The sequence below is a fragment of the Mandrillus leucophaeus genome, unplaced genomic scaffold (genome assembly GCF_000951045.1).
Source record: "Mandrillus leucophaeus isolate KB7577 unplaced genomic scaffold, Mleu.le_1.0 Scaffold1358, whole genome shotgun sequence".
Lineage (NCBI taxonomy): Eukaryota > Metazoa > Chordata > Mammalia > Primates > Cercopithecidae > Mandrillus > Mandrillus leucophaeus.
Window position 1 is genome coordinate 388,134 of NW_012101319.1, and position 12,552 is coordinate 400,685.

Here is a 12,552-nt window from a genome sequence, read left to right on the forward strand (position 1 = left end):
TACTAAAAATACATTAGTCAGGTGTGGTGACTCATGCCTATAGTCCCAGCTCCTCGGGAGGCTGAGGCACGAGAATTGCTTGAACCTGGGAGGTGGAGGTTGCAATGAGCTGAGATCGTGCCACTGCACTCCAGCCTGGGCAACAGAGTGAGATTCCATCTCAAAAAAAAAAAAAAGAAGAAGAGGAAAAATTTTAGATAAAACCTTACACATCTATGAGAGTCTGGCACAGCAATGATGGGTGACAGGTAAGTGCTATGTGTGGGCCACCTTACTCTGTAAACATTTCAGGAGAAGCTGGAAGTAATCTTTCTTTTTCTTTCAACAAATTTCCTTTGAACAAATTCAGTTACACATAAAGTAGGTTCATTCCCATTATAAATAAATAAAGTAAGCAAACAAACACCAAGCACAATCTAGAAATTTGAAGACATTACTAAGAAGTTCGTAACAATTTAAGAAAGTTTTTATAAGGATTATCCTCATCTTTATTTGAGTAGTTTCTCTCTATATTAATAAGCATGTGTGTGCCAGAAAGAGAAAGAGTAAATATCAGAGCAGCAAGCGAAATGAAAATGAGTTTGAAAGTGGAGGCTGCAGAGCGTCAGTGTGAGAGGTCTGGCAGAAATTATCGTACTCCTTCGCCACGGCACTGATGGAGAGGCTAAAGGATTGACTGTGTGCATAAGCAGAACTTTTTTTTTTTTTTTTTTTGAGACAGAGTCTTGCTCTGTCACCCAGGCTGTAGTACAGTGGTGTGATCTCGGCTCACTGCAACCTCTGTGTCCTGGATTCCAGCAATTCTCTCACTTCAGCCTCTCGAGTAGCTGGAATTATAAGTGCATGCCACCACACCCGGCTAATTCTTGTATTTTTAATAGAGATGGGGTTTTGCCATGTTGCCCAGGCTGGTCTCGAACTCCTGGGCTCAAGTGATCCACCCGCCTCAACCTCCCAAAGTGCTCCAATTACAGGTGTGAGCCACCATGCCTGGCAAGAACTCTTAATTTTTTATGTTTGGGACTTTGTCCCCTTTTCTGCAGCTTTCTGTGTCACTGCCCAGCACCTGCAGCACGGGGTCCTCCAGAAAAAACAATAAAGGAGAATGAAGGCTTTCAGGAATGAAGGCCTGTCTGGGGCTTGTAAACTTCACGACAGTCCCAAAAGGTAGTAATGGAATATTCACCCTTCCTGCAGAGCCTGGTCTCTCTGATAGGAATGAAGAACACTGATGAGGTAGCAACAACAGAAGGAAACGCAGGAGAGCAGAGAACATCAAGACGGCCAGCCTGCTGGCTCTATGCCCACCTTTGATTTGCTTACCTTTTCCTGAAGCCTGATATTATCCCACACCTTGGTGCACACCATACACTCAAATGCATCGATGTAATTGTCCTGGTTGACGTCCTGCACTCCCCATTTCCGTTCCCTGAGAGCTGTCAGAAGTCGCTGGTTTGAGATCTCACCCTTCAGCTTCCATTCTACATAGGCCTCATACAATCCGTCATCAGAATCCAGTCGTCTGATGTAAGTTGCCAGTTCCCTGGGGTGAGAAAATTCTGATACAAGAATAGCACTTTTGTTACTTGGAAGCCAGTCTGTGATGCTGGGGGATCCGTAATATACAGGGACCACCCCCAGTTTCAGTGGCCTCCAGAACTTCTCAGTGATGTAGTCATCACAAACTGCATTCTCAAAAGCTAGGATAAACTTATACTGTGCAATGATCCTATAAAAGCCATCGGCATCCATAGAGGCTGGATTTTTCAGCTGCTGAGGGAGGTCTTTGTTGCGTAAACATTCACCATAGGAATCAACCTCGATGTAAGCCATGAGCTCGCGAACATAGCTGTCCCTGTCTGACGGTGGGTCACAGTCTGACTGTACATAGACCAGCGGAGCCAGTCTTTTTCTAAGCTTGTTTTTGGACTGCAAAGGAACTAGGTATCGGAGTGACTTCAGGACTTCAATGCTCTCCAAGTATTGGGTAGTTAGTGGCAAGTGGGAATGCCTGCTGAACGTGGCAGTGTAGTTGAACAAGGTGATCACCGGTTTATGAAAGAGCTTATAATTGTTTTTCGGGGACTCTTCGTGAAAAAGAGCCCAGTCATGATGGGCTTTCCGAGGCAGAGGTAAGCTGTCTATGTTAAAGTCAGTACCTAGGAGAAGAAAATGAGATATTAATTAGTATTTCCAAAAGAAGGTTGCTAAGTTTGGGTCTACCTGGTAAGATTAGAATACAGAGGAGTCTGAGGCTATGACTAAGAAGCATGTGGCCAGGTGCGGTGTGGCTCATGCCTGTAATCCCAGCACTTTGGGAGGCCAAGGCAGGTGGAGCCCTTGAGATCAAGAGTTCGAGATCGGCCTTGCTAACATGGTAAAAATACTAAAAATACAAAAATTAGCTGGGTGTGGTGACACATTGCCTGTAATCCCAGCTACCTGGGAGGCTGAGGCATGAGAATCACTTGAACCTGAGAGGCAAAGATTGAGCCAAAGATTGAGCCACTGCACTCCAGCCTGGGTGACAGAGCAAGACTCCTTCTCAAAATACATATGTGTGTGTATGTGTGTGTGTGTGTGTGTACATATACATACACACACACACACGAAGCATGTTACAGTATCACTGCAAAGTGCCTGGCAGTCACAAGGCTTTCACCCCAGAAACTACTCAGGTAGAGGATCACCAAAGAGGGGGACTATCATTTCTCATTTGATGAAAAAGGAAACGGGAGTCGTGTCTGGCCAGGTTCTAAAGGAGAGTTTATTCCACTGCCTCCTGCAATGGGCTTGTCTTCCTGAAAGTGTTGCCTACAAGAAAACAGGAGAAATAAAGAGATAAAGAGAGTTCTTTAAAAAGAAAAGAGCAAGAGAAAGGAAGCCATAAAAGGAAAGCAACCAGGTCGGCAGGTTGATTAATCGCCAAAAAAAAAAAAAAAAAAGTAAAACCGTGCAAAAGTAGCCAGAAGAAATATAGAGGATATCTTTTTTTAATCCAAAATGATCGATTTCAGCAAAGTGCAGTTAATCAATCTTAGTCAAAATCGTAGACAAGAGGCTTTTAAAGACGAAAGAGCTGATAATAGTACTATGTTACAGACCACTGCAGGATGGACAGGAATTAACAAGCGCATCAAGAAATAAAGAAGGCCTAACAGGATTACAATTATGAGTGACCCTAGCATCCACAGGATTAATTGAAAAACCTCTGAAACATGATGATGTGCAGACAGAAGTGATGGATGTGGTAAGCGATTGTTTCCTGACTGCATGGGTAGAGATCCAATCAGGGAGAACTTACTTCAATAACTGAGAAAGAAGAACTAAGACAATAATACAATAGGTAATATACAATGTCTGAAGTATTCTTGATGTAGATAATTTTGTAGACCCTTGAGTTTTTAAAAAATAAATATAAGGAAATGGGGGAAAAAAATCTATCTTCCAATATCCACCGGAAAAGAAAATACCGAATATGTATTTACGCCAAAACAAAACTTTATCAACATTTTCTGGCAGAGCTCATAAAAATTAATTATTTAATGCTAGTGTACACTCCCACAAATAGATAAACTCTTCGGTGCCAACACTACGTCAATGAGAAATCAATTAATCAAGAAAGGCTTTTAAACAAAGATCAGATAAGATTATGTCACAGGATATATACTAAGCACAGAGAAATTGCTGAAGAAAGTGCCTCTGTTTTGATAACAGGCTTTTATTCTCAATCATTGGCAATGAAGTACTAACATGTAAAAATGGGTTCGTCTTTGTTTATTGGCATTTGCTATATTTGACCTTAGGCTTCAAAAAGAATACTCACCCATATACTTGCAATCTAATGGCATATAGAGTTGGATGGCTGGCAAAGGTTAATAATCATTAAGATAGAGAAACATGAGGATATGAAAGAGAATGTGAGAAGAAAGGCAACTGACTGCATTGAAGTATAACAGTTGCTGCTCAAAAAGGGTCTAAGCTGGTCGAGTGGCCAATGATAGGAACCAGAACCTATAAAATTGAGTTAGAACACAAAGTTGCCGCCTAAGGCCTAGCAGAGAATCAAGGCCATTACCTGGGAGAGAAAGTACTAGAGTCCGATCCACAGGAATCAGAAGCAGGGATTCAATGTATGAGATGAGAGATTAAAGAGGATATGATTAAAACAAAAGTGGGTCCACAGTTAACTGGGGGGATCAGGCACAGGGGTTTTGAGTGAGTGACCCAAACACCAGTCACTGCTGCTACCTGCTAGGTGGCACATGGAAGATTCTTAACCTGGCTCAGCATGGGTGCACCTCAGCGAAGATCCCAGATGCAGAGCTGGGAAGCAGAAAGACACAAAGCCTGCCTCGGGTGCTTCAGAGAATGGACAGGGCTCAAGTCCCATCTCTGCTGGTCTACATCAAGAAAGAGGAGGAAGAGCTGAAGGCAGTTGTGTCTAGACTCTTGTGGCCACTATGTAGGTCCGCTCAGGTTGTATTGATAATAGGAACAGGACTCCAAACCTGTCACTCATGACAACTAGGAGATGCAGGCTTACAGGCTCACTCATAGCTCTGCTGATATGAGAATCTCCATGTGGGAAAAAAGGGTAGAAAATCCCTCTTTCATACAATCTACAGTGGCCAAAAATGCCTGCGGAATCTATTCACACACATGCATGAAGAAGTAACAGGCCATTTTAAAAATGAAAATGAGAAGGTCTCCTGCATTCATCTGAATTATGTTTAGTCTGCAGAGGCGCAGCTGCCTTTAATAGTGGGAGACGCTTCTTAATAGACAGGAAAGTTAAAAGGACCTAGCGTTCCAGAAATATTTCCCATGTTTGCTATCTATAAAAGCATTTCCTGGTAACTTCCCTGAGATACATCCACACAAAACACAACCACACATGCGTGTGCATCTGCGCAATCATGCTATAATAGGTTTTCTGTAAGATTGTCAGATTCTTTCAAACTAAACTTCTCTGGAGAAGATTAAAAATAGGTCATTTTGGCAAGGCACAATGGCTCACACCTATGATTCCAGCACTTTGGGAGGCGGAGGCAGGCAGATTACTTGAGGTCAGGAGTTCAAGACCAGCCTGGCCAACATGGTAAAATCCCATCTCTACTAAAAATACAAAACTTAGCCAGGCATGGTGGCACATGGTGGTAGTAATCCCATCTACTCGGGAGGCTGAGGCAGAAGAATTGCATGAACTGGGGAGGCAGAGGTTACAGTGAGCTGAGATCACGCCACTGTACTTCAGCCTGGGCAACAGAGCAAGACTCTGTCTCAAAAAAAGTCATTTTGCCCTGCAAGCTTCTCTCCTAAGCCTAGAGTTTCAGAAGGTAAGTGCTGAAGAATACTGAAATTAGAACCATGACCAAGCTGGCCAGGCATGGTAGCTCACACCTGTAATCCCAGCACTTTGGGGGGCTGAGGAGGATCGATCACCTGAGGTCAGGAGTTCAAGACCGGCCTGGCCAACATGGTGAAACCCTGTTTCTACTAAAAATTCAAAAATTAGCTGGGTATGGTGGCACATGCCTGTAATCCCAGTTGCTCAGGAAGCTGAGGAAGGAGAATCGCTTGAACTTGGGAGGCAGAGGTTGCAGTGACCCGAGATTGCACCACTGCACACCAGCCTGGGCGACAGAGCGAGACTCTGTCTTGAAAACCAAACGAAGCAAAAAAAAGAACCATGACCAACCTAAACTACTTCACTGGGGATATCATGGCCTAGAATGTAAGTGTCAATATTGACCAATTTCTAAAAGGTATTGGATGTGGCTCAGAAAAAAACTGAGTTATTTAGCTCTCCCCAACTCCAGCACAATGCCTACTATAACAAGAGTTGGAACTGGAGTCTATAGAGAAATGAAAATCAATTAACCTATGGTATATCCATAAAAGTGTGACTAACGTATGTGCAACTGGCTCACTAGTTTTCTAGTCATGCTCACTGCTCTTAAATTTAACAACTTCAGGTTCAAACTTTCACTCCTCTGGGTTATTTTGTGTTTACTGAATTCTGACAAATGTATTCGTTCCTTTAAACAACAGCTAAATAGATCTTTAGCACTAATGTGCACTGTAAAGGGAACTGCAACTTGGAATACAAATGGAATAAAATGAATGCTGGCAAAGGGTGCCAGATTGCTGACTATGGAGACTGGATCTGAAATAGAGAAGAGCCTGAGAGCGACATACTTTACGGGATGTGTTTATGTGCCCCTCTCCTTCTGCAAGGGCATGGCCTCTTCTTTCATTACTCCCACACAAACTGGTGAAAACAGAAGGCAACATACATTATTAACCTCACTTTACTAACGAAGCATGAATCACTCATCTATACTGAAAACCCCGGGTGGGGACAAGAACATCAGACCAGCAAATAGGAAAGGACCGGAGGGATGATGGGCCCTGCTGCAATCTTGATTCCATGGAATGAGTAACTCATTCTTAGTACTTGCAATTACACCCACAGAAATGTTAGCCAGCTTTAGCACACTAATGATGTGGAAAGCCCAGCCTGCCTTAATTTGGAAAAGACAAGTGCTCCTGCAGAATGCCATCCAAAGGTAATCTGTTTTTAAAAATAATCTCTACCATAAAACTGTTGTGTCCTTTTGGGAGACTGAGGCAGAAGGATTGCTTGAGCCCAGGAGTTCAAGGCCAACCTGGGCAACACAGTGAGTCCCTGTCCACAAGAAATGTTTTTAAAAAATTAGCTGGATGTGATGGTGCACACCTATAGTCCCAGATATTCAGGAGGCTGAGGTAGGAGGATCGCTTGAGCCTAAGAGGTTGAGGCTGCAGGGATTCAAGGTATGAGATGAGAGATTAAAGAGGATATGATTAAAACAAAAGTGGGTCCACAGTCAACTGGGGGGATCAGGCACAGGAGTTTTGCGTGATTATGCCACTGTACTCCAGCCTGGGTGACAGAGCAAGATCTTGTCTTGAAAAAATACAAATAAAATAAAATAAAAATTACCATCATTTTCTGCCAAAGGTTGTGATTCTTCTTGGGACCTGGAATGAGGTAAAAAAGGGGAAAGAAAGGACTCTCCCTTACTTGCTAACTGACCCTCACCTAGCAATCCACTCAGGACCCGCACAAGTGAACCACTCATTTCCTCTTCCTCTTTGGAGTAAGAGTGGAAGTTCACTCATATCCTGTTCCAAGTCTTGCCCCTCTTTACCCACAATGTCCAGACTGACTCCAGATCACATAAGGACCTGCCACTTAGCAACACTGCCCCAGATCTGAGTAACCCCTTAATCTTTCACATGCTGAACCAACACTGTAAGCCAGCAGATAAAGTTGTTTTTCACGTTCATATTTTTTCTGGAATGATTTCAAATATACCAATGCCAAATTCCTATAAGAAACAAAACATGATATACATGAAAGGTTTTGTTCTTAAAAATTAAAAAAAAAAGCATCTCCAGCATAATGGGTCAATGTGCCAATGCTTCAAATAAACTCATCTCTAAAGCACAGAATTTAAAACAGAGACCTCCTTTCCAGTGGAGAAAAATTTCTTCCAGATACACCAATGCCCCTGACACACCTGCCTTTGGGATTTAAAACACTAGCCCTATTGTACAATAGTCTTTTGCCCAAGATTACAGTACTGTCAGCCAAACCCGGGTTCATAAAGAGCACAGAGTCAGCTTAGTACTTTTTGCTAAGAGGAAGCTGCATGAGTCATTGGCTTCTCAGTTGCTCAGCTCCATGTCCAACCTTCTGTGCTATGCTCCTTATTGTATGGGGCTGAAACCCTGCAAACTTTACTCCTCAGGTTCCTTGGACAACTGGCTTGCAATTAGGTGTTACAAGTAGGAGCACTGTAGGAAGACTGAAGGTGGGAATGATACAAACAGGAGGCAGGGAAATACTGGGTAGAAGAGGGCAGGGTCCCTGGCGAGGGTTCTACCCTCAAGCCTGAACCCTTGGCCCTAAATGAGAAATTTACATCCCCGCTTTCCCACCCGAATGTTGCCTTTTGACCTGCCCCACCCCCTATCCTGTGCCCATAAAAACCCCAAGCTCCGCTGGCAGAGAAGCAGAGCGGTGTGGCAGAAAAGGAGAGATGAGAAGGAGCATCTGAACATCGAGTAGATGAGACAACTGGACATCAGAGATTATAGTCAGAGAGGAGTTTGGCCAGGGATGGTCGGAGAGCAGTTTGGCCTGGGACAGTCAGAGAGGAGTTTCGCCATCCCTGGCCAAACTCCAGGGGAAGATTATCTTCCCACTCCATCCCCTTTCCAGCTCCCCATCCCACTGAGAGCCACTTCCACCACTCAATAAAACCTCCACATTTACCATCCTTCAAGTCCGTGTGACCTCATTCCTCTTGGGCACTGGAAAAGGAACTAGGCTTAGGTGCAAGAGGCTGTCACACTGACTCTCCGCTGAGCTGTTTAACACTTAGCCATCCATGGATGGCACGTGCTAAAACAGCACTGATTGTAACACATGCCCTCTGGGGCTCCAGAGGTCGCAGGCAATCCCTAGACACTGCTGTGGGCTGGTACACAGTTTGTTCCTGCTGGCGCCCAAAAGCACTTGCCCCAGCTCCTGCACCCACTCACCTGCGTGCTCCCTTTCCTGCAAGGGGTTTGAGCATGGTGGCCAAGTAAACAAGCCACCCCTGTTGCAAGGCCCGCAAGGGGGTCCTGGGAACTATCCTGTCTCAGAAGGAAGAGAGAAGGAACCTCTTCCAATGCTCATGTAGCAGAGCAACCATTAGCACACCTGACTGTGATAAGATCAGCTGTAGCATCAAGGAGTAGTGGCAGTGGTGACATGAGCTAAGCAGAGAGTGGTGATAGTGATAGTAGCAGTGACAATAACCTGGGAGTGCTGGCTAGAGAATTCTTGCCCGGTTAACTCACCCCCAACAGTAGAGTCTCAGAGACCCACTGGCCCACACTCTGGGCAATGCTACTTTTCCTGTGCCTCTCCAGTCCAAGCGTAGCAGGGATTTCCTGCAGTTATTCATTCTGTATAACCTTATCTTCCTGTCTTTTGCTCCACCAGCCCTTCAGCCCCTTTGTAACCAATTCTTGTAATACATTTCCACTGTTTAAAATACCTAGAATAATTTGTTTTCCTATCAGAATATGACTAATACAGAGGTCCATTTCAAAAGCTTGGAACTTCCATCTGATCACAACTGATTATTCCAAGTTCCACTGCAAGTTTTCTCTTGCTGTCTTGCTCCTAGATTTTTCTAAAAATACCATGTTTCTTGGTGCTATCCCCTTGTTACCACCATCCTAGGCTTCTATTTTCCCTTCTCTTCATCCATCTGGTGATAATGTAAAAGAAAAATGCAAGCCTTGTATTTAAGAAGGAAAAATATAAAATCAGCAGATGAGGTTCCTTTTAAGAAAGAAACCATCAAAATACTTGAAACCAAAAACACATTCCCCATTCAGGTACTGTGCTATAAATTCCTTCTCTGGGCTAAGAATCAAAACATACAGAATACTGAGACCCAGGTAACTACAAAGAATAATTAGGTTGGGGTGAAGGCCTCCAGTAACACTGTTTGACTACATTCTAATTGTATCACAAATGACAAATCCTCTTCACTGTGTTCTTGACACTTAATTAAACAGAGATAAAGACTTTCTTTTTGCTAAAAGATTTTACTACAGAGCCTTTTACCCATCTGAAGGAAAAACTATGGCCAAAAGACGTTAAAGCTCATGAAACAATTGGCAAAATATGACTATTGTATGAATAGCAATAGTTCATAAATTACAACCATTGTTAATCACCTCAGCTGTAACTAAACTTGCAGTGACCTGAGTTTTTTCTCATTTCCTGCTTTGGGTTAAATCGTTTGTTTCACAAAACTCAGACAACTTCTAGTGTTTGAGATAACTATGAGTAGTACTACTTCCCTATTAGAAGTCCCTAGAATAAGCTTAAAGTAAAGTAAAGCATTCTGACGACGTCAATATCCAAGCACAAAACAAAATTCAGTTTCTTTCAATAATAAGAAAAAGTGAGAATTAGGTGTTTGGAAGAGAAGAGGTTTTGGGAAGAGAATTGTCCAGAGTGTAGGCCCGTGGGTCTCTGAGGTTCCACTGATGGGAGTGAGCTAACCGGGCAAGAACTCCCTAGCCAGCACTCCCAGGTTATTGTCACTGCCACTATCGCTGTCACCACTGTCTGCCCAGCTCATGTCACCACTGCCGCTACTCCTTGATGCTACAGCTGATCTTATCACTGAAAAGAGAAGAGGAATAACAGTTTAAGGCACCACCCTTCTTCACTCAAGGAAACAGGGGCTGAGATGGCCTTAAGGGGCTGGCAAAGCCAGTTCAGAGTCCCAGAATGTTCTGCAGAACTCTGACATGAAACTTGCATGATGAGGCTACATAACTCTGTAGAGGGTTTATTGCTACCTCTTAATTCTTAATTATTAAAGGCCACATACAGATGTATCACACTCTGGTTTGTCGGTTAGTTACTAAAACTGGATTGACTGATTGATTGATTGATTGATTGATTGGGACAGCATCCTCACTATGTTCCCCAGGCTGCTCTCAACCTCCTGAGCTCAAGTGATGCCTCCCACCTCGACCTCCTAAAATGCTTTCTATTGCAGTCAATATATCTGGAGACAGAAGACATTACTAACTCAGAGAAGCATAGACATTTCTAAAAAGTAAGGTTTTACTGAGTCCTATTATTTGAAAAGTATTGAGCTGAGATTTCTGGGACTTCAAAGATGAACAAAATAAGCCCCAAGGGATATTATGATTATGAATGTATATGTTAAACCATTAGCCGATATTCAATCTAGACTAACAAAAATGCAAATGGCCATGGTGGGAGAAAGGAGTAATTATTTCTGACTGGTCAAAGAGTTTGGGGTTGAATTACTGATAAGTACATAGAAAACCCAGCAATTAAGAAAATGAAGACCCAATTACCCAATTATTAACTCAGGGCAGACAAGAAAAGTAATCCGTGTGCTCTCTGGTTCACCTATGAATATTATTTGCATAGTCATAATAATGTAAAGAGGGAATATTGATCCATCAAACATGATAATACAACTATAAGTGGACGGGGGATATAGGAAGGATGAGTGTGTATGTGTTGAACACGAGAGGGTAAAAGAATGATTCCTCATCTTCCAAGACAGGGAGTCAATGATAATGCTTAATAGCGAAAAATCATGAAATACTAACATCATCATGTTATTAAGAGATCTGATGATAACAACCAAGAGTCAGAAAAAACTATTGAAAGTAGTAGTTCTTTTTTTTTTTTTTTTTTTTGAGAGGGGGAGTCTCACTCTATCACCCAGGCTGGAATGTAGCAGCACAATCTCGGCTCACTGCAACCTCCCCTACGGGGTTCAAGAACTCCTTTCACCTCAGCCTCCCCAGTAGCTGGGACTACAGGCACGCACCACCATGCCTGGTTAATTTTTGTATTTTTTGTAGAGACGGGGTTTCACCTTGTTCGTCAGGCTGGTCTTGAACTCCTGACATCAGGTGATCTGCCCATCTCGGCCTCCCAAAATGCTGGGATTACAGGCCTGAGTCACTGCACCCAGCCTAAAAGCAGTAATCTGAGAAGATACCTATTCGCTATTGAAATGTGGAGCATATATAGCTGTGATAAAAATGAAAGTGAAGCGAACAAAAGATTATATGGGAAAAGTAGGTCTTCTTCCCCATACCCCAGCCATCTAGGTCCCTTCCCTTTGTTAAAGTTCCTTTTGTTAAGTTCATTAAAAAAGAAAAAAAGGTGGTGGTAGGGGTGGGGGGACCAGGTGTGGTGGATCATGCCTGTAATCCCAGCACATTGGGAGGCCGAGGCAGGCAGATCACCTGAGGCCTGGAGTTCAAGACCAGCCTGGCCAAGATGGTGAAACCCTGTCTCTACTAAAAATAGAAAAACTTCACTGGGAGTGGTGGTGCACGCCTGTAATCCCAGCTACTCGGGAAGCTGAGGCACGAGAATCACTTGAACCCAGGAGGCAGAGGTTGCAGTGAGGCAAGATCACTCCACTGCACTCCAGCCTGGGTGACAAAGTGAAACTCTGTCTTAAATAAAAATAAAATAAAATATAAAATAAATGCAGGAGTAGATAGATGGATGAAGGAAGGAATGCGGGATAAAGGAAGAAAGGAAGGGAGGGAGGGAAAGTATATTCAATTAAACTATGATATAATGCTTTCTTATACCTAGAATTTGTATTTATAGTTAGTGAAAGAGCTCTTTTAAACTTACTTAAATATACATTTTTATTATTTATCACTCTTGTGAATACTTAGAAAAAATATAAGTCAAATTGGTTTAAGTATCAAAACTTCTTCAGAGTCTAACTCTTTTGAATCACTTTTTGATCTCTGATGTCTGTGTATTTCTATACAATATTTTGCTCGGTAACATTAAGACCATAAGCAATACAGCATTGCTTAAAAGAACGCTCTACTGTCATCTCTGAGATTTGCCTCCAAGCTACTGACACCCATCTCCAAGTTTTAATGTTGATGCTTTCTTAATATTACTAAAAG

At 42.9% G+C, this 12,552-nt stretch overlaps 1 protein-coding gene across 1 annotated transcript in view; it reads right to left on the bottom strand.

Annotated features, from left to right (window-relative positions):
• The window catches only part of LOC105534491 (alpha-(1,3)-fucosyltransferase 10-like), a gene marked incomplete at its 5' end in the record, with an annotated part of 86,068 nt that overhangs the window by 26,609 nt on the left and 46,907 nt on the right, over nt 1–12,552 (bottom strand). The window contains 2 exons of the mRNA XM_011973217.1: nt 1,324–2,159; nt 6,989–7,026. Coding sequence (XP_011828607.1) covers nt 1,324–2,159; nt 6,989–7,026 — 874 coding nt within the window. The remainder of the gene's footprint in view (nt 1–1,323; nt 2,160–6,988; nt 7,027–12,552) is intronic.